Below are 22,102 nucleotides of genomic sequence, written 5' to 3'. Positions count from 1 at the left end.
TCCTTCAATGCAGATTTCACGGATAAAACTGTTGAGGAAGAATCCCTCCGGGCAGGAAAAATATTTTTAGCAGTGAAGTCACTTTCAAACCACCTCAAAGTTTTGACTGAATTTTTCGAACATCAACACCTTGTCAAACTTCAAGTTGGTCAAAAAGACGCTTTTTTGTAAACAAACGAAATAAACAGTTTTGAAAAAAATCTCAAGATGAAAATGGGTAAGAATTTCCTTATTTTCCATGTGAAATAATTTCCCTTAGAGCATTTTCTTTCTCTGAATTAGCGGATGATCAGAAAAAGATGATTTTTCTGCGGAAGGAAGTGCCAAAGCTGTACAAGCAGTGGTTGAATCTCGATACGAAAAACTTTGTGCAGAGTTATCAAAAATTTCAGGAAGTCAAAGTGGAGATCCCAAGGAAGGAGCTAGACGAGAATATTGATGCAATGAGCAGTATTCTGTCTGACAATGAATCTTGCACATCAAGCATAACACAAAGCAAGATTCAGGTAAGTCAAAATTCTTCATTTTTCCCAGAGATTTTATTAACGAAAATAATATTTTCCAGGCAGACACAATAGAGGAAAGAATCTCCACTTTGAAATCCTTCGTGCAGATGAAAAGGAAATAGTTTTCCGGGTGAAATTCAGGATGTTCTCCATCTGCTGTGTAATGTTTTGTAGATAAATTCCAAGCAGGATAGATTCGGTTTAGTATTCTGCGAAAATTTGTACATTATTCTATTTCTATTCTATACAATTCTACGAATTATATATTTTTTCTTACTTTAAAAAGTGAATGAATTTTTCCTTCATGCGATGTTTCCCCTTCCAGAAGGATTTGCAGCATAAAAATAACTCTTTGCTATTTAGAAAATCAGAATTATCACTTGGAAAAGGTAGGAGTTTGAGAGATTTTTCCTTACGTGATGGATAACTTCGTTGATTATGATATCGTGAATGGCATGAGCTGGAATCAGGAGATTTTTTACCCTATTATTGGAGTATTTTATCGTGTTCTGCAGGCCAAAATGACGAACAAAGGTCACACTTTCTGGGAAGATCAATAAGAATCTTTAGAATACTTTAAATTAAAGATAAATAAAGCAAAATTACCGGACTCGACAACTTTTGTGTGAAGATAAATCGGCAACAGGGTGAGGAAGAGCATCAAAATGTGCCCCAAAATCAACCCAAAAGGACTCCCCAGGAACACCAAAGCAGCATAGAAACTTCCTATGAATCCAGCTACCTTCAGAAGCTTCCTCCTTTCCACCAAACTCTCTGTATTCTCAACTAAAATTGAAATTGTATTCTCAGAGAATGAATTGATCTCAACTCGCAGCTCCTTTCCGTGGATGTTTTTGAAGATTCTCTGAACAGTTTTCATTGAAACCCAGCGGGAATAGAAATTGATTCACCTACAAAAGTTTTTCCCTTCTTCTATATTTTCCACGTGTGGTAAATAAAAAGCAAAGAAATAAAAACTGAAAAGTTCCCGGATTGGAAAAGAAAACAAAAACATTAACCTCAATTTTTTGTGCAAACAAAATTTCGAACATCCCCACCCTCGGAAGTTTTCGCTGAGCGTCGGAAAAAAAACAAAATCACCTTTATTATTTTCTTTTATCGCTTTATTTGGCAATATCTAAGTAACTTGGGCTTTATTTTATTTAACAGGTCGTCTTTTAGAATACAAATAAATATTTTAAGACACACACCTAATTAATTCCAATAGGACAGGTGTGCAAAAAAGGTGCAAAAAAACACACAAAGGTGAGTTCAACGGAAAAAAAAGTTCGAAATATCCAACGCGATATGTGGCGCCAGGGAGAGCAAAACTTGGAAGTTGTGTTTTCCCAGGTGGCGCTTTTGGTGGTAAAGCGAAAGCCGATGCGCCGATGCCAAACGATTTGGCGTCGACGGATCTTCCCTCTTGCTCTTGCAATATAGCGGATTACACCCTCTCACTCTAGCAAATCCAATATGGCGGTGTTTTCATTCAATTTCTAAAAAATACGTCAATAAAATTAATAATTTCGCCTGTAGATTGGTAAATACTGCAATTAATTAACTATAAAAGTGTAGTTCGTGAAGCCGGCCGTGCGTTTGGTGCATTTCCATCCCCCGAACGTGGTTTGCAGTGGCGTAATTTGTGTGAGTTCCGGAGATTGGAGCACGGAGGGTTCTCCAGGAGTGTGTGAAAAAAAATTCATCAAATGTGCTTGTGTTTTCTTCTTCTCCGCACAGAAACTCACCCCATTGCTGCTGCTGCGGATCTTGGCGTCTGCGAAAGAGCGGGTAAGTGGGGCTACACCGTGGGGTTTGCCGCCGTTCAGCGCGAAGGGGGTTTGTGTGTTGAGAAAGTTCAAGGGTCCGGCTGTCACACGTCGCGGATTTATTTTCTCAGTTTTTTTTGTTGCTTTAAACGTATAATGGGGAGCGTCGGGAGCTTGTGGGGCTCACGTATTGGGGGGTACTGATGTGAATCTTCGATTGCAGGTTAAGCGTTTGGTGGTGTTTTGGTTGTTTTTTATTGGGGAAAAAAAATGCTGACTGTGTCCCTGCAGTTCCCGGCCGCAGCGTGATTCGTTAACTCTGCCCGTGTGCACTTCGTGCGTGAGCTTCAGCACCCCGTGTGATTGTCCGCGAAGGCCACCACCGCCGTGAGACGAATTGCAAAGTCGTGGGGGATTCTATCTACAAGTGGCTGGCATCAACGCGTACACCACGGACATCTTATCTGGGCGCCCGAAGATCGCGAAGGTGAAGAAGCGAAAGCGGAAAATCGCCACAATGACAACGGACACCAGGAAACGGGTGAAGCTGTATGCATTGAATGCAGACAGACAGTGGGACGACAGAGGTACAGGTCATGTCTCATCGCAATACGTCGAGAGATTAAAAGGTAATGAAGGATTCCTCATCCTGCATAATAAAAAAAAAACCTTCCGGAATCTCCGTTTGACACGTAAAATTGTAAAAAAAAAAAAATCTTTCAGGAATGTCCCTCCTTGTGCGTGCCGAGGCAGACGGATCTCTGCTCTTGGAGAGCAAAATACAGCCGGACACGGCCTATCAGAAGCAGCAGGATACACTCATTGTGTGGTCCGAGGGTGACAACTTCGACCTGGCGTTGAGTTTCCAGGAGAAGGCTGGTTGTGATGAAATATGGGAAAAGATTTGTCAGGTGAGTTCCACGTTATTTTTCTTTTATTTTATCTGCCCTCAATTAATCATAAAAAATTCCTGGAAAATGAGATTTATTCATTCTTGCAAAAAAAGTGATTAAAGTTCTGTGGCAAAGAAAACGGCGATGTGAGAAAGCAAATAGACGAGCCTCCAAACTTTCCTACTCAAGTGCTTAGCTTGTCTCGCAGCTTACAAAACTCCCAAATCCTTCTATCTTTTACACTGTGAAAACTCTCTGATTTTAGTAAATTAAATTAACTCTATTTTGGCAAATTTATTCCCCCTAAAACAATGCTAATTACTACACCGGGCGACAAAATATTGTTTAGTCAAAATAATTAATCAGAATTAATAACTTTTTCAATGTTTTTCTTTCACAAAAAATCGATTTTTCAATATAAATTTGCATAAACTTTATACTTTCTGAACCACAAATCGCGGTATTTTGAGTTTATTGAATGATATTTCGCGAGTGCGAATTGAAAATAGCACATTTATCATGAAATTCAGCAAGGTGTGACCTTTTGAACTTTGCTGCAGTGTGTCTCATTGATAATACCACCCACTCCGTATAGTTTAGAGAGAAAAAATTGGAAAGGAAATTAAGTTAATTTAATGAAAATTCCACAAAAACATTCCCCTTGAAAAAAGAATTTAGAACCATTTAAAAGTGTTTAAGTTGTCTATTCAAAGAAACTTTGCAGAGAGGCTACACCAGTTGAAATCCTGCTAGCTTTAGCCATATTACCCAATTAAATCAAAGCTTAAACTTCTTATTGAAATATAAATAAATAAAAAGAAGAATTTAAAGATTTTTTTTAATTGGAAAATTGGTCTGATTGGATGATAAATTAATTAGCCGAGTATTTATTGGTTAATTCATTTTTTTATTTGGCACACCCCACTAGGATTACCACCTCATATTACATTCTGACCCGGAGATTTCGCCTACCCTCCCTCTCTTAAATTTTTAAATGTCCGTAATACTAAAAATTATGTAAATCTCTCAAGACAAAGTTTTTTTTATACAATAAAAAACGCGAAATTTTATAGCAAAAGGGATCGCTTTAGTTTTTTAAGCCAGGGTTCAGTTTACTTAAACCAGACTTCAGTTTTAATCTTGAGTTTTTTTTTTTAACAAGGTCAGGCTGAGGTAGTGTTAAGTGCATTCTAGACCTAGCCTGTTTTTAACTATTAAAACTTTAAAAGCTTAAAAATGTAAGTTTAACTTAAAAACTTAAGCCTGACTTAAGAAACAAAGTTAAGACGTTTATTAAGCTAGGCCTATTTTTTTTTTAAGCCGAACCTTAGTTCCTTTAGGTCAGACTTTTAAGACGTATTCAGATTCAGTTCATTTCAGCCTGATCTAACCTTAAAACTTTAGAAGCCTGACCTTAAAAAAACTTAATTCTAATGTAAAACAAAGGTCTTGCTTAAAAATCATAGGACTGACTTTAAAAACATATACCTAGTTTGAAGAAAACTGTTGACTGGCTTAAAGAAGTTTATTCTCGTTTAAGGAAACTCAAAATCGAAATTCCTAAATTACAGAGTCTATTTCAATTCCAGAATTTTTAGTTTTCTGATACTGCCGAAAATTAAAGTAAAAAAAAAATTAATTCGTGTGACCCGGAGAAATTCATCCTAAACCCGCAGCCCTGAGATCATACCCCAAACCCGAATACTCCGGGTGAAACATCTAGATGTGGTAACCCTACACCCCACTAGAGCAAAGTTTTTTTTTCGGTGCAAAGTTTTATTTGAATAGGACTTCTAATATAATTTTCTTAATTTATCATTTTAACTTTTTCCCTTTAAAACTTTAAGACATCTTTAAGAAAATCCTAAAATGTAATTAAAAGTTCTAATAAATTTTCAAAACATTCTTAAGAAAAAAGGAAGAAGAATATCTCCATAAAGCCCTAATTTACCATTTAATTGAGTCCCTAATTGACCTTCAAATCACAAGCTTTTAATCATCTCATGCCAGTAGTAACCAGTTAATAGCGGACTATCAGTAGTGTAAGCCTAATAAATCTCTCAATTCATCCCCAATGCTTTCAAAAATTTCCTTCCAAAAGTTATTTTAAAAAATTTGTTTTTTAATCAATTGGAAAATAATTTGTTCGCCTTTTCTTTTATTTTGTGAAAATTTAATAAAATCTTCTAATAGCCTTGTAGGGAGATTTTGAAAGATTATTTCACAATAAATTGTGTGTGGAGTTATATGTATTTACTAAAAACAGAAAAAAATGATCATGGATGCTTTCTTATCATTTGTTGACGTCACATCTCATGATATCACAAAATGTTTGTTGTGAAATGCAACGAGGGGAGAACGCACGCGGTTTTTGTCTCACAATGTGGATTGTTTTCTTCTTGATGGAAAATACAGGTTCAGGGGAAGGATCCATCAGTTGAGATAACGCAGGATATTGTGGAGGAATCTGAGGATGAGAGATTTGAGGAGATGTCGGACTCAGCACCGCCAGTAGAGCTACCACCGTGTGAATTGTCACGCCTCGAGGATATTTCGGAGGCAATTGTGAGTGGTTTGGCGACGCCGTTGCGAAAGGAGAAGCTCGCCATGGCGCTTGAGTCGGAGAATTACATTGAGAAGTTGCTGAATTTGTTTCACATGTGTGAGGATTTGGAGAATGTCGAGGGGCTCCATCATCTCTTTGAGATCTTCAAGAATATCTTCCTTCTCAATAAGAATGCTCTATTTGAGATTATGTTTGCCGAAGATACAATCTTCGATGTTGTGGGATGCCTGGAGTATGATCCGTCGCTGCCGGCGCCACGGAAGCATCGTCAGTATTTGCGACAAATGGCAAAATTCCGTGAGGCATTGCCGATTAAGAATCAAAATCTCCTTGCCAAGATTCATCAGACGTACCGTGTGCAGTACATTCAGGACATTGTCCTGCCCACACCGTCGGTCTTTGTGGAGGATAACATGCTCAATACCCTTTCGAGTTTTATCTATTTCAACAAAGTGGAAATAGTGACACTCATACAGGAGGATGAGAAGTTTCTTGTTGAGCTGTTTGGGATGCTAACGGACCCGAAGACGTTGGCGGTGAAGCGGAGGGATCTCATACTCTTCCTCAAGGAATTCAATAATTTCGCACAAAATCTCCAGCCACAAGGGAAGGATTCCTTCTATAAGACACTCACAACACTCGGTGTCCTGCCGGCACTCGAGATTACATTGGCTATGACTGATCAGAAGACTAAAGCTGCTTCCATTGATATTCTCACGTCAATTGTGGAGTATTCCTCCTCAACAGTCAGGGATTACACTCTGCAGCAGGACAATACAACAGACCCGGTTGGTTTTGCTGCCTTTTTCTTTCTTTCTTTCTTTGATTGATTTTCTCATTTTTTTGTGGGATTTTGCAGAAAAATATGTTAGTCAACATTGCACTCGTACAAATGCTTTCGGATTCAGAACCAGAACTTGGTGGTGCTGTCCAACTAATGGGTGTCATTCGAATACTTCTGGACCCGGAGAATATGTTAGCGTCCGTCAACAAATCAGATTTTCTTAATTTTTTCTACAAGCATAGCATAAAGATACTAGTAGGTGAGTAAGAAAAATAAAAGAGAAAAGTTCTTTTAGAAGGAAAATCTTCATTAACCAGGGACAATGACTCATATTCTGTGACCAAGAAATCCTTGAAATTGTTGAAATTTCAGTACATCATCATCATCACTATGTCAAAGTAACACAGTGCTCAACAACGGGGGTTATAAGGGGAGACCGGGGTAAAAAAAAGTCAATTTGCATAAATCCCTATCTGCAGGATTCCCCAAGGGCAACAAAATTTCCTCGATAGGTCATTCTTATTGGAAATATCTCCACGGGAAATATGAGTTTTCGAGCTCTTCCTGAACCCTTTCGATTCTGACTTTTTTTTTAACCTTGGCGGGTAAACATAGTCACCAGCGGGGTAAAAAAAGTCGGTCAAATTTTCCTACATTTCCAAGGATTTTCCACCTGTGAGATTGATAGTAATTGATAGCTAAACTTCTCACCTTTTGATCCGCAACAAGGAATTTCACTTTTAAACCCACTAAAACAGAGAATTTTGCGATTTTTTGTTTGTTTTTTTTACTCCTAAACTATTGCTCGGATAACCTCCAAATTGCAGTGAAATATTAGAGTTTGACAGGGCTTTCCACCCTAATTTTTTCCGATTTTTCCGATTAATAACTTGGGAGAAATAGCCATTTGAAAATTTCAAACTGACTTCTTTTTTTTTACCCCGGTCTCCCCTATGCAAAAAATGTCAGTACAATTTTCAAGGGTTTTCAAGGATTTCAAGGACCCAATATTTAAGGATTTATTTATTAAAAAAAAATCCTTTTCAGGACCGCTTCTGGCAAACACGACTGGGGATAAGCCAGCAAAGGAAGACTACCACACAGCTCAAATGCTGGGTCTCATTCTTGAGTTGTTGTCATTCTGTGTTGAACATCACACGTACCACATCAAGAATTTCATCATGCAGAAGGACCTCCTGGAGAGAATTCTGGTTCTCATGAAGAGTACTCACACGTTCCTTGTGCTTGGCGCACTGAGATTTGTGAGAAAGGCAATTGCCATGAAAGATGAATTTTATAATAGGTAAAAAATCAGAATTCTTTGTTCTCTTTTTCAGAAAATTAATGAAGAATTGTTTTTCTTTGTTTAATTTGCAGGCAAATAGTTAAATTTAATTTATTTGCACCAATCGTTGATGCATTCATTAGAAATAATAACAGATATAACCTACTCGAATCAGCTATCCTAGAATTCTTTGAATTCATCAAATTGGAAGACATTAAAACGCTTTGCACGTATTTTGTGGAGAAATTTGGGAAAGTATTTGAGGATATTGAGTACGTCCAGACATTCAAGAGCCTAAAGACAAAGTATGATCAGCACCAGGAACGTTTCAAGGATCGCGACAAGATTATGGATAGGTAAATGTTTGATTTGATAAAAAGAACTTTATTTTAGAACTAACATTGCTTTTTGGTATTCCACCATGAAAAGTAGTATACCAATGATTCGGAATATTCGTCATCGAAGAGATCAACGACAACTCGAGGAGGAGGAGGAGATTTGGTTCAATGAGGATGATGATTTCTCAGATGTTCCCGCATCAAAGACCGACTTGGATACAAGTTTAGGTAAGAGAGTTTTCTCATTAAAAATTTATCTCAGAATGATTTTTTAATGAAATTCTTTTGAAAAAATAATAATAAAACAGAGGTAGTAAATGGACCGAAGATGAATAGTTCAACGCCGGTTTCAACAGCCACCACAACCACCACGGTGATACCATCTCTACTGCAGACCAGTGTTTCGCCGACAATTCCCTCAACGCAAACTCAGAGTCCGGCACAGCAGCAGCAGCAGCAGCCGGGGCTCCTTCAGCAGACGCACCCGCAGCAACAGTCGGCACCCCAGACGGCTGTCAGTAGTAATTTAAACAATGTGAACAATAATTCCAAGGGGACGAGTGGTTTGGTGCTGGGTGAGACAAATAAAACCAACGCAGAGGAAGCAAAGAGCATAGTCTCAGGAACGATCAAGAAGGTAAGGAGTCTTCTTTTCTTTCTTTCTTTCTTTTTTTCTTAATTTTTGATAAGAAAGTTGATTAAAATGAATTTAATTTTGAATCTATATTTTGGGTAAGGAAGAAAATCTTTTTTTAATAAGGAATTTTTCCATGAGAAAAGCAGAGTGTTTTCTTATGTGAAAATTGTGCAAATAAATAGAAATGTTTTACAATGGTAAAGTTTCATAAAATAAACTCTTTGAATGATTTCTTTGAATAAAAAGTTTCTTGGAATAGGTACCTACATAATCAAAGAAACTAAACATTATTTATTCTAAGAAAGTAACTCAAATAAGTTTTAATTAAATTAAATGATCAATAAGTTTCCACAAGAATGGAATTAAATGAATAAGAGAAGTTCTAGTTTATCTCATTCAATTCTATTTTTTTTTAAAGAATATTTTGAAGGATTATGAAAATTTTCTCAAATAAAAAAAAAACTTCAAAAGATTCACAGCTAGAGGGTCTAAAGTGAGACAAAGGGGTAGATTCTGAAATTCTTACAATTCGTCAGTTGCAAGATTTTTGGTATTCTGGGAAAAATCCTATGAGATTTTGACATTTTATTTGTTTCTTTAATCGAGTTTTTTGGGGTTTTGAAGGAAAATTACTTTTCCATGGCTCTTTAAAGTTCATTCTGACTGTTTTCTAGAGCAACAAATTGTCTGTTTTTCTTTTACAGTCGTGCTCTCGTGGTAGGACCGTCGTCAAAATGACTTCTCCGCGGTAAAACGGCTTCAGAATGAAGTATTTTGCCTTCGCAGTGGGACAATTAGTACTATTGGAAAGGAAGGATACTAATTGTCCCACTGCGAAGGCAAAATTCTTCATTCTGAAGCCGTTTTACCGCGGAGAAGTCATTTTGACGACGGTCCTACCACGAGAGCACGACTGTATAGAACGAAAATAGAACGATTTTTAAAATTGATCTGTCAAAATCTTACAACAAACTTTAAGGTTTTTAAAAAAGAAAAGATTTTTATCAGAATCGTTCCCAAATATGATTTTCCTATTAAAAAAATTGTGATTTGATTATTTTTATGATTTTATATCAACAAACATGATTTTACTTTCATAAAATAAATACAAAAAAGAACAAAAATATCCTTCAAACTGAACCAGAGCTGTTATTAATAAAGAAAAAGCAAACAAGAGAGAAAAAAAAACTCTGAAAGAAAGTCTTACGTCTCAATATTAATTAATTATGAATTAGTGCGAATTTTTTATTTATTTTTAAATTCATTATGACACAGGGACTAGTCGACTATGAGGGTGATTCAGATGATGAAGATGATGAGGAATCCTCTAATACGCCACTACAGAAGAAGGCACGTCTCGCATAGCAGCTGCACTTACTGAAGAAGACTTAATTATCTCAATGGGTTTGATAAGTTTTGTCTATAAAAAGAAAAATTAATGAAGAGAGAGAGAAATTTAAAAAAAAAAAAAAGGAAAAAGAAATTCACAAGAGGATATATAAAATATAAGTTAAGTACATTATAGTGGCAAAATTTGTGTGAATCACATTAAATTTTGCACATTTTTGAAGACGACAATGGGAGAGAAAGAAAAAAGAGTAAAGAATTTGGACACAAAAAATGCGAAACAAAAAAGAAAAAATAATTTTAATTATATAAGTAAATTAACAAACAAAAAAAAAGTACACAATACCCTCAAGATCCTTGTGGGTGGGGACAGCATCAGGCGCGCGCGAAAAATGGATTTTCATTGCTTTCGAGAGAGCAAAGAGAAAAGTGGGAGAATGCACCAATAAAGTGAAAGAAAATAAATATTTAAAAAATTTAATTAAAAAAAATGTAGACAAGGTGCTGGAAGGGCTACACCACACACAAATACACATCTCACGAGAAGCAAGCTAGGATGCGATAGTTGATTGGAATAAGAATGTTTTTCGGGACTTTCTCTACAATTTCGGCATTGTTTGGAAGAAAAAAAATTAAATTAAAAAAAAAAAGAGAATTTGATTGTTGGAAAGTATAGACTCGGTATCATCAATGAAGCGCGAAAGTTAAATGAAGAAAAAAAATCTATATAAATGTATCCGTTTTAATCACACAAAGAAACGATCTTTTTTTATATTAAATTATTTAGTATATCGTGTACTTTAAGTAAGATCATTTTTTAAATGCTAACTTTATAGAAAAAACAGTGACTTCCTTCTTAAAAATAAAACAAATAATTTACAAAAAAAAGATAATGTAAATAAATTTAATTGAAATTTAGCAAAAAAAAAAAGAAAACAAACAAGAGCCAGAGAGAAAAAAATCTCTTTATGCTGGCAATTATGCAAAGAATGTGAGAAATGATGAAATTTTTATATTTTTGTATCACTTTGTGTTTTATCGTAGAAAATGTTTGATTTTTTATTTTAAATAAATCTCTCACATTTTCACACAAAAAAAACATGGCATCAGTATTTTTTCTTGTTCTCTTAATTTTAAAAATTATTATTATTTGAAGAAATAATTTGCAGATTTTGGGGATATTAATGAATTCCTTGTAAATATTAAATCCACTTGAAAATTTAAGAAGAAAACGTAAATAAATAATTAAACAGAAGAGATTATAAGATGGGGGTGTAATGTATGAAATAAGAAAGAAGTGAAAAAAAATTGTAGATGATATTTGAGATTATTAAACAAAATTTAGTGTTTGGTACAAGATTTTTCGTAAAATAAATAAAAAAAAGTGAAAAAAAGAAAATTCTATTGTGAAGAAATTCAGAGCAATTTTCACTGAAGAAGATGAAGAAAAGTTTAGAAAGCGTCACTTGCATCAGAAAGTTTTGTATTACAAGTTATGAATAAACTTTCTTACGACATTTGCTGATGCATGTGACAAAATATTTATTGTTTTGCGCAAAACTCCGCCCACTTGCACTCACGAGTGCGTACGATTGTGCACGAAGAATGAAAGATTACGCGTTCCTATTGGCTTATTCCATGGCTAATTGGAAATATTTCTAATTTTTCAGTGAAAATTTGCATGAAAAATAAAGTGAAAAATTTCTAAATAAAAAAAATTGTAAAGAGAGAATGAAAATATTGTCCAAAAAAAAATAAAGTAGTGCGGTATGATAAATATTTCCTAATTGGTATATAGAGCAAAAAAGAAGAATTATTACCTTTAAAGAAAATGAAGAAAAAAAGGACTTGGCAGATTATCTGATGTGCTTTCCAACAAGTCAAATTTAGAGGAAGAAGGTCTAAAAGAAAGGATTTAAGGAAAGAAATAAATTTAAAGAGGGTGGACAGGAAGTTACTCATGTAATTGTGTAAATAATAATTTTACGTGACAGTTCGTTAGATTATTATTGTGGAAGCGAGCGAGCGAGAGAGCAATGGAAGAAGGTGAGAAGTGAGAGAGAATGAGAATCAACCTTAAGAAAAAATATATTATTTGTGTACATTTATTTTGTCTTTTACTCATTTTTTGCTTTCTGGAGGATTTTTTTTATAAATCTCAATCATTTTTTTTTCGAGAAAAAAAGATTTTTTAATATTGAAGAAAAAAAGCAAAAGGATCATGGCCTAGCTGCAAAGTGAGTATTATTTAAAATTAATTTTTAAATGTAATTTAACAATACTACATATTAAAATAATTTTTTTATGTGGTTCATGTGGGCTTTGTGGGCCTGATGAAGAAGTAATAAAACCTTCGAAACGTCGTAAGTAGGATTTTTTGAGAAACAGCTAAACGTCGTAAATCATCGTGCCCTTTCACTCTATTTTTAATGTAAATCAGAAATTATTTTTTTATTGTAGTTACAGTCGTGCCTTGGCATAAGATAGTTTAGGATATACTCTTCACACTCATTATTTTCAATACGCGAGAGCAGTACATCCTCGACTATCTTATGCCAAGGCACGAGTGTATTTTATATTTAGCTTTAAATTGAAAAGAAATTCTTTAAAGATTTTTGCATAATTAATAAAAAAAAACAATATTTATCATTAAATTAATGACAAACATTTCATTGAGTATTAGCATAAATTTTTATGATCAACTGCATTAAACATTAATTCCATTAGATATAATTTGATAAAATCACCGTTATTATAAAATGAATAATTCAATCTCTTGGCGTATCGACAACTTCATTCCGGAGGCGCCTTGCGAGAGTCTTCCTCAGCAGGAGGGATGCCTCTGGTGGATCTGCAGACTCCCCGGGATTCTCTCCGGTGAGAATCTTCTGCGCCACCTGAGCCGATGAAGGTCTTCCATCCTTCTTAACCGTCTCACTGAGCTGCCTTGCGCGGGTTTGCTTCTTAATCTGCAGAATTTTATCACGTTGCGCAATCAAATAGTCCCTACGGCTCTTCACGCTCTCCTCCGACATTTGTTCCTTCTCAAAGAAGAGATTCAACCTCTGAAATTTATCATTTATCGTTGCTGCATCTTCGGGTTGTTTCTCCGCCAAATCTTCGGTGCCTTTTTCATGAATCTCCGCTGGATCTGGTGGTTGTGAGTAATCGAGGGATTCCAGAGATTCCTGCTTCTGGGGCTTCTCAGCTGTCTCTTCAGTTCCACCCTGTTCACTGAACTCCGTCACATCGGCAGTTTCATCCGTCGATGGCTGAGAATTTTGCCGTCTCTCAATAAGATCCAATGCCTGCAGCTGAAGCTCCACATTGCGCTGTGTCATCATGCGGATGAAGATGCGAATGTCATTTGCAGCCCAAATTTGCTGAAATAATCCCTGGTGGAAGGTTAATCCGCTTCCACTCTGATTCCTCCCCTCTAGGCAGGCCTCCTCGAATTTCTCCGGGGTCACCTGCATTTCATCCATAAAGCTGCCCAACATAAAATCCACGAGATTCTTGTATTCATTGTGAATGGTGATGAATTCGGGATTTGTCTCATCCTGCTTCTCATTTGGATCGAAAACTATACAAAGAAAAAATTGGGGGGAGATCAAAGGATAATTATTTATTTTAAAAGGAAATCCTTATCCTGATTAAAAAAAAATTTAAACATACTTAAGGATTTTTCCTCAATGAACGTCTGCAATGGGGCATTCCAAATGGGTCCATGGAGGAAGCACACCAGAGAATCAAACACCCACGAATTATCTTCAGACATTGCTGCTTTGGCTTTTCTTCTAATTTTCACTTAAAATTCAAATAAATTTTTTCCGCAAAGTGCAAAAGTTCACTTCAAAGTCGATAGAACGGTGTGTTTTGTGTACGTTTTGCTACCATGGAGACTTTGTGGAAATTTTTTTCAATACGAATACGAATACAAGAATTTTCCATCAAAGTTGTGGGTTCAGCACACCATACATTTGTAGCATTGGTAGAGGCGGTAAAGGTGAAGGCAATCACTTGCACTGCCAGAGGGTTAATTAGTCAGAAATATTAAATCCTTGATTGAATTAAATAAAAAATGGCAGAGAATTATTTCTGAATTATTCTGATTAAAATAAATAAATTTAGCGTTAAGTTTCATTTGATTTTTTTTTATTTTAGTCTTAAAATGAATTTTTGGGCTCAATAATTCCTCAATTTTCACTCAATCTACGCTCAACTTCTTCTCAATCAATAATTCCTCTTTTAGCATTGATTTAATACGTTATTAGTTGATCAAATTATTGCCAATATCATTGCGGATCTACATTGGCCAGAGGCATAGCTAGAAATTCATTCAAGGACCTCTCAATGATGCACCCCTTGAATGGCACCGCACAACACAAGGAGAAAAAAAATGAATGAAATGAAAACTAATGCAATTTCACCTCAGAATTTATTTATTGATTCACTTCTTCTGGAATGTGTTACAACAACAAAATGATAATAATTTAAGCTACTAATATTAACACGTATTACATTAAATCTACATCTTCACAGACGTGGGGCGTAATGGGGTAAACTAAGAATTAATAGGGAAATAATTACGGGGGGGGGGGGATGGAATTTCTCTCTATACTCCTCACTGGAGAATTTTCTTTGACAAACTACCAATCTTCAAACCCTCTCATTGGGAGCTTTCAAGCATCTGAGGGGGGAGGGGCTGGTAAAAAAAATTAATGGAAGAGGAGCATTTATAAAGTGATTTTAGTCAATTTTTTAAGAGTGACATCATCTGCAAAAATTCAAGTATAAATCGTTCTTATTGATAAAGCTTCACTAGAGTACACAATTTTTTTTTTAAATTTATTTTATCTCTGTTGTTCTCATCTGCAAACTATTTTCGTTTTCTGCTGTGTTTCTGTTGCTTTTTTTATCATCTTTAATTTTTTCTTAACTTTCATTCCAGTGTCGGTTATTTCATTTTTTTTATTATCATATTCAAAAATGTTTCTTTTTTTCGTCTCATTTTATTATATTTAATTTTTTTTGTTCATTTTATTTCCAAATTTTTCTTCTATATAATCATAATTATTCCTTATCATCTAGGATCATACGTTAGTGATTTCTTTTTTTCTTTTAAACTAATATAGGTATCATTTTTTTCTTTTAAGAGATTATAATTTATTGTATAAATATTCTTGATATTAAGCATTAATGGATGGCTGATGATGAGTTCGATTGAAACAATTTTCTTTTTCATTTAAATATCGTTTTTTCTTATTCAAAATAAGAGATTGCTCGTGGACAGATTCAATGTAAAAAGAGTGCTGCAAAATAGTGCAATATTTTGATAAAACTTTCCCTCTTCCTTTCTTTCCTTCTTAATGTCCTTTCGTCGTTTTCTATATAAACATTAAATTTGTGTGTTAAATTTTATTAATATTTTTTCTTTACTTCCTTATAGTCATTTTTTCATTACTTTTTTTTGCTTTCATTAAATTCCTCTACATTTAACATTGTTGTATTCCTTTTCATGAATAATTTGTTTTAATATTCTTTTTTTCTATGTTATATTTATTGAGTTTTTTTCATCATTTTTTTCTTAAATTTTCTTTTTGACTCTACAAATAGGCCAAGTTATATATTAATAATAAAAGTATTACGCAAAATGACTTTTTTTTTCATTCTCAATAAATAAGAAAATAATTAACTACGTTCGTTTTTTATATATAAAATGTTTTTTTTTTTCATTAAGATGGTGGAAGAAGTTGTTTATGTTTTCTTGTCCTAGAAGAGCGTTTTTTTATTCATTTAATTATTATTCCCCCACATTCGTGTATGTGGAAGTCAATTTTTTTGTTCTGGGAGACTCTTATTAGTTAATTATTACTCATTACAAAATGCCAATATTATACATTTTACATTGGGGGTAGGGGGTTGAATATAAAGTATATAATTTGTGAAAAAAAAAATCTTTCCTCACGAATTAACATTCCTCGTTTTTCTTTTCTTTTACATTATTACAACGGACACGTCTAACAATTACTAAATGGGAACGATTTTCTCATGATAAATACTTTTATAGTCACATACGTTAGATAGTATAAGTATATAAGGAGAAATTACAGACATTGCATGGAGTTTGATTAGAGGTGAAGGTGAAGGGAAAATCAGGTTGCAAGGAAATGAGATAGTTAACGGAGTACAATATGTGCTAAACTAGGTGTCAAAATAAAATTATTTTTATTTTCCAGAGAAGAAATGTAAAGTATCTTTGAAAACACGAGCATATTGATTTTTTTGTTAAAAAAAAACTTTCTTTCTCATTGCAAAAGCAAAAAGTTAAGCCACCTAATCCAGCACATGTTGTCTACATTTTCTATTTTGAAGGAAAATCAGGAAAATATTTTCTCTCTCTTTGGCTCCTATTTTATAACATCTCCCGCTGGGGATTGTGCAATTTTCTGCAAGTACGACAACAATCTCACAAGAAAAAGGGAAGATTGTGAATGACTGTCATTTGGCACGCTCCAAGAAATTCACCGTATTCAGGTGAATCCCATTGAATTCCATATATCGTTTTCTCAGCAATATTTTCCTCTTAGAATTCCTCCATACATATATATTTTTAGTGTCGGAGAGAGGCCGTTCCTTTTTATCCAAGATGATGATGAAGGAAAAAAAAAACATTCTTCCCATATTCATTGCTTTTCTTCAAAGAAAAGCTCCTTTTTTCCATGGAAGAAAAATGGTTCAAAGACATACGCGAATTATGATGTTATCTCCAATGAATTGCGCAATGAATCTTATCTGTTTCGGCATTATACAGACTTCCTACTAACTAATTCTTTTTTTTTTTTACCAAAAAAATGGATTTATTTAGGGTAAGGAATGAATGCTTTCTCTTGCTTATTACTTGGTACAAAATACAACCACATCGTATATAATTCTTTTAGGCAATTCAAAATTGATTTCATTTCATCACCCACCTTTCTTTTCATTCGTCTTCTCGCGAATTAAAATTGAAAATTTTCCTTTAATCACTTAAAACAAATAAATTACAAAATGATTAAATAAAAGATCCGTGGCAATGGGGGTGGTGTTTCAGCTGCAAGAAAGAACATTGGAGTGACAAATAGACACGCAAATCTTCTCATTTAGAACACAAGAAGACGGTCTGCACTTCCTTCAGCACTATCATCGTCTTCTTCGTCGTCTTCGTCGTCGGATGTTAATGATGCTGCACTATTAATTACATCCTCTGGTGTGTTGCCATGAAAATTAAAGAAAAAAAAGTAGAACGTAAATTAGTAATGAATTTTTCACGCAAAAGAAAATGAAATATTGTAATCCAATATTCCGGGATGTCTGTCTATCTTAATCTCAAATAAAAGTCTCGAGAGATTTATCGTACTCTTCCAAATGAATTAATCATAAAATACGGTGCGAGCTAGAAATTGAATTTTATAACTGACTGACTGACTGACAGATTCCACTTTTCATAATAAACTTTTGAGAAAAATTTGAGGCAATTCATGAGGCAAATTTTATTTTTCATCGGCCCATCTTTATTTGGAATTTTGACTTTGATGTAAAAGAATTCTTTTGTTAACCCGTAATTGTCCTCAAATGAGAACAAAAATTTGCATAAAAGCTTTCTAATTTAATAAAATTCAAAAGGATTCGCTTAAAGGAAAATTATTAAAACTTCTTTCGTGAAATTTCAAGAATTTTACTTGAGAATTGACTTTTCTAGACAGTTTAGAAACTGTAGGAAGATTTCAAAAAATTCCTGGGCATAACCGGGTTAATAAATTAAATATGATTTTTGAATTAATTGATTTTTTAAGCCGCATTTCATGTACATAATATTGTTAAAATTAATACCTTTATGAAAATAATAATAAGTCAATCATAACGCGTCCAGTTATAAGAGTTGGTGTCCCACAACGTGTAGAAGTTTGTTTATGCGTTGAAATACTATTTGTGAGCAATATTAGTAGGCAAAGTTTATTTTTTTTGTGAAAATCAGCAATTTGATGCATAAAAATGGTCATATCTCTAGTTCTATAACACCTACAGAAATTTCGTGATTAGTTTTGGAAAGGTCTTGAAATAAGCTATAATTTGACATATATCTCAATGATTTTCAAGGTCACCTCTAGAACACAAAGTGGCGGATTTTTGCTTCACAAAAAGAGTTTTTCGCAATTTTCGTCATGAAGGAATGGTTCTAGAGGTTTCTGATGTTCTAGAAAGTTGCAGATAATTGCATAACCTTTAATTTGATACCAAATTGAGCAAAATCGGACAGACCGTTCAAGAGATATGAGTCTTAGAACTTTTCAAATTCAAGAATTTTTCAAATAGTCATATCTTCTAAACGGCGACATAGATGTTCTTCATTTTCGGACTGGTGACAGATATTGAGTCAGGCTATAACATATCAAAATTTAAAGGAAATCTATAACAGATGTTCGGAGATATAGCCCCTTAAAGTTAGGCAATTTTTGTTTTTGATTTTAGCGCTTCTTGCGGCAATTTTTGGAACTTGAAATGTTCTAGATAGTTGTAGGGCTTCTTGAAACCTTTCATTTGATACCAAGATCGTCAAAATCGGTCAAGCCGTTCTCAAGTTATATCGAAAAAACACTTTTTGCTTTGGTCGCCATATTTGCTAAACGGCTCGACCGATTTTCAAGTATGAGTTATCGATGAAAACGTCTCACTGAGCACTACAACATACTAAAATTTCAGACCTCTAGCTATAAGGGAACTGATTGACGGTGTTTCAAAATGGCGAACGGCGGCCATTTTGAATTCTGAAAATGCAAAAAAATGAAATTTTACACCCACATTTCTATAGAAAACTTCAAACCCGAAGTCTCTATCTGTTACCGTTCTGGAGATATAAGGCAAAGTTTGGACCACCGGCCGGAAGGCCGGCCGGCAGGCCGGCCGGATCAAAAATTTTCCACCACCATTTTCGTAATGTGGGATGTCTAAAACGTGCTCATACCAAGTTTGAGCCCGATCTGAGGTGGTCGGTTTTTCCGACGATTACAATACTTGGTGTTGGCCACGAAGTGGAACACCAACTAATTTACATTCTATATCATATGAATAATTAATTAAATTGATTAAATTAAAAGTTTAAATCTCTTTTGACCCAAACTACTTTAATTTTATATCAATGTTCATCAATTTTTATTTTCGCGTGAGACAAGAAGTTTTGATAAACTTTCCCATTATCACAAAGAAAATCCTCCTAGTTATAATCTCAATCTTATGATTTATTATTCAAAATGTTTGTGATTAGTTTTGGCTCGTTTTTGGGTTTTGCCTGTTCTGAAAGCTTCCACGAAACCTCAACTTCTTAGAAAATCTTGAGTTTCTAATTTATTCCTTTTCCTAAAATTCTATATTTTTTACAAAATAATAATTCTTGGAATTTATGTCCTCGTGTAATATCCTTTGGTCCCTTAATATCTGAATATTTAATTTTTTTAATGGAAAACTTTCTATGCTAAATACAAACCACTTTCCAATGAACCTGACAACTTTTCATCCCCTAATTGAATTTTATTGAATAACAAATTAATTCAAAAAAGCTTTTATGGTGTCCATTAGTAGAAATTATTTAATTTTTCCAGGATTTTCTTTACACAAAAAAATCCCCAATAAAGTACTTTTAAAAATAAACAAAAGAGTTAAATTTACAGGAAGGAGAGGGAAATGTTGTGCCTCATATGTAGATAAATTAATATTAATTTTCCCACAATTAAACTTTCCTTTCGTATATTTCCAACCTATTAATTTATTTTGAATTTCAATAGAATCTTGATTAAGTACGCGGCAATTTGTACACGAAACATTGAGACCTTTTAATTGGGGGCATCGATGGAGGATTAAATTTGGGCATTATTAAAATGTTTTAGATGGAAAATTCCGAAGAATTTGTTTGAAAAAAAAATAGTGATTGATAGTTGTGAGTAGGTAATTACCGCAGTTGGGCTTCCCTCGTGTGCGGGTGTTGGCAAACTCAACGCCGTGCTTGTCGACGCACCAGCAGACGCCCACCGAGTTGTGGCACTGTGTTGGCTTGTAGAACCCTTGAACGTCACAATCCGGAGCATAAGCACCTGCGGGGGAATTTTGGTTTACTATATATATTTGATGGAGTGATACATAATCAATTTGCGGTGGTGAATATTTTGTGGACTTTACTCACCAATTAGGTCGCCACCAATTCGTCGTCGAACGGCAGCACATGGTCGGTCTGTTTTTTCAAAGCACCGACACCACTCACGTGGATTGATGGCACTATCCTGGTCTAGATCGCATGTGTCAATGAATGGCTTAATGCAGCGCTCATTTTGATCATGCTCCAGGTCATAAAGCTCCTGTGTGGTCAACTGTCCATCGTTGTTGAGGTCCAAATGACCAAACATCCATTTAGCTTCGGTCTTGCATGCTGGTGGGAAGTGTGCTGAAAATTGCAATTTATAGGCTTTACTCTTAACATCCTCCTCCAACGTAATGGGGAGTCTTGCACCACAAGGAAATGGGGGGAAATGAAAAGGGAAATTTGTGGGGCTTTTACCTTTGGACTTCTGTGAGTGCTGACGACGCTTTTTGCTGTCTGCCATAATCACGGAGAACCAGTCCAGAAGACGATTTCCAATTGCCGTCAATTGCTGTGGTTTGCACTCACTGGATTTTGAGGGAAATCCTGCAAATTAGCAACGTAGATGCACCACAACACCCCATTAGTAAAAACTATTTGCAAAATAATTTCCCATTTTAATGTTATTATATTTTCTTACTTGTATTGGGATTCTTTGACATTTTACTTCCAGATTTATCGATAATTTCGTTGTAAGTGCGGTATTTGTGCTTTTCATCCATTCGATTGTACGAATCCTTATGGAACAGAAACAGAGATATGTCATAAAAATAATAAACATAATAATTCGTATAAGAAAAAATTTAGTATTCAATTTCATCTGCATCGCGTGAATATTAGCACAATATTTTGTGTACAGCAGTATAAAAGTAAATCCCTCTCAAGAATGAAAAAAATTCTTATTTACAGCAAAGAGGATTTGTGGAGAAACCGTGCAAGTCTTATTGAAAAATCAATTGGTATTAGAGCTCTTCCTATTTAGCGATGTGGAAAGTTGGAATTTATTTTTTTCTTCGAAAAAATGAATATAAATTGATAGAATGTCTTAAAAATAACGTTAAAAAATTGCTTTGAATATTTTCCATATATTTGGGATTTGTATGTGTTTATTTTTTTAAACTTTCTTCTCATGCATAAATTGTTTATTCTTTTTTTTTGTTATCTAGGGGACTTAATTAGAGTTTTATATTTTTTTGAAATTTTATTTGCACATAGAAATGCATAAAATAGCTCAAAACTGAATTAAAAGTTTTGTTTTTATAAGATTTTTTTGGGTGAAAAAAATCGAGGAGCTTAATTGGATTTCAGTCTTTGTTTTCATTTAATTTTTTACTAATATATTTTTTTATCCTGATACGATTTTCCTCAGGCAACAATAACGTGTGTAGATAGTATGATATGAAAGTTTGTTTTAAAAAAATCCTCATTTCATATCAATGTGTCATCTATTAATAATTTACGTATATTATTTATTATTTAATGCAAATAATACCTACCTACCTAATAGTAGATAGGAAAATATTTACATAGAATTGCTTATTTAAAATTACATAATGTAAAATTTATTTTATTAGTAAAATATTGACAAATTGATAGATAAATCATTTAGATCAAAATCATGAAAATTTAATTAAATTTTAAACCACAAAGCTCTAATAAAATTGATTATATGTAAAAATGCGTTTAGTTTTTATATTATTTCTCAATTTCAGAGTCTCTATATTCAAAGAAATAGAGCTTTTACAAAATAAATCACCTTCTTTTTGTTAAAGAGAAATTTGATACGGAAAAATCCTCAATTGTTCA

General features: G+C 34.1%; 3 protein-coding genes across 6 annotated transcripts in view; 1 reads left to right on the top strand and 2 right to left on the bottom strand.

Annotated features, from left to right (window-relative positions):
* Positions 1–1,906: 1,906 nt before the first annotated feature.
* On the top strand, positions 1,907–12,233 carry LOC129786820 (serine/threonine-protein phosphatase 4 regulatory subunit 3). 4 transcript variants are annotated; one of them, XM_055822061.1, is made up of 11 exons: positions 1,907–2,153; positions 2,247–2,297; positions 2,499–2,904; positions 2,999–3,186; positions 5,584–6,522; positions 6,594–6,777; positions 7,566–7,821; positions 7,896–8,159; positions 8,233–8,369; positions 8,450–8,778; positions 10,054–12,233. In XM_055822061.1, exons 3-11 carry the CDS (start codon positions 2,793–2,795, stop codon positions 10,141–10,143), a joined length of 2,499 nt encoding a protein of 832 aa, XP_055678036.1. In that variant the 5' UTR covers positions 1,907–2,153; positions 2,247–2,297; positions 2,499–2,792; the 3' UTR covers positions 10,144–12,233. The 4 variants fall into 4 exon arrangements, with proteins under 4 accessions (XP_055678036.1, XP_055678038.1, XP_055678039.1 ...); XM_055822063.1 differs by having other exon boundaries at positions 1,926–2,153; positions 8,236–8,369; XM_055822064.1 differs by having other exon boundaries at positions 1,953–2,153; positions 2,567–2,904; positions 8,236–8,369.
* Positions 12,234–12,767: 534 nt separating this feature from the next.
* Positions 12,768–13,993, bottom strand: LOC129786824 (cilia- and flagella-associated protein 36). The gene is made up of 2 exons (XM_055822068.1): positions 13,801–13,993; positions 12,768–13,708 (listed from the first exon to the last, which is right to left on the bottom strand). The coding sequence occupies exons 1-2, from the start codon at positions 13,901–13,903 to the stop codon at positions 12,894–12,896; spliced, it is 918 nt and encodes a 305-aa protein (XP_055678043.1). The 5' UTR covers positions 13,904–13,993; the 3' UTR covers positions 12,768–12,893.
* Positions 13,994–14,549: 556 nt separating this feature from the next.
* The window catches only part of LOC129786822 (proteoglycan Cow), a 40,803-nt gene continuing 33,250 nt past the window's right edge, over positions 14,550–22,102 (bottom strand). Inside the window, exons 7-11 of the mRNA XM_055822066.1 lie at positions 20,937–21,033; positions 20,714–20,842; positions 20,342–20,599; positions 20,115–20,252; positions 14,550–17,371 (exon numbers count right to left, since the gene is read on the bottom strand). Of these exons, the coding sequence (XP_055678041.1) occupies positions 17,268–17,371; positions 20,115–20,252; positions 20,342–20,599; positions 20,714–20,842; positions 20,937–21,033 (726 nt within the window). The 3' untranslated portion in view covers positions 14,550–17,267. The remainder of the gene's footprint in view (positions 17,372–20,114; positions 20,253–20,341; positions 20,600–20,713; positions 20,843–20,936; positions 21,034–22,102) is intronic.

The sequence above is a fragment of the Lutzomyia longipalpis genome, chromosome 1 (assembly GCF_024334085.1).
Source record: "Lutzomyia longipalpis isolate SR_M1_2022 chromosome 1, ASM2433408v1".
Lineage (NCBI taxonomy): Eukaryota > Metazoa > Arthropoda > Insecta > Diptera > Psychodidae > Lutzomyia > Lutzomyia longipalpis.
Note: the sequence above shows the minus strand (reverse complement) of the source record. Positions and strands in the feature narration are given on the sequence as shown.

Excerpts from the sequence above, each read along its gene's own strand:
- LOC129786820 (XM_055822061.1), top strand. The coding sequence starts at position 2,793 with ATGACAACGGACACCAGGAAACGGGTGAAGCTGTATGCATTGAATGCA. Across the intron at positions 2,905-2,998 it reads ATACGTCGAGAGATTAAAAG|GAATGTCCCTCCTTGTGCGT; the intron begins GTAATGAAGGAT and ends AAAATCTTTCAG. Across the intron at positions 8,160-8,232 it reads CGCGACAAGATTATGGATAG|TAGTATACCAATGATTCGGA; the intron begins GTAAATGTTTGA and ends CACCATGAAAAG.
- LOC129786824 (XM_055822068.1), bottom strand. The coding sequence starts at position 13,903 with ATGTCTGAAGATAATTCGTGGGTGTTTGATTCTCTGGTGTGCTTCCTC. Across the intron at positions 13,709-13,800 it reads CATTGAGGAAAAATCCTTAA|TTTTCGATCCAAATGAGAAG; the intron begins GTATGTTTAAAT and ends TTCTTTGTATAG.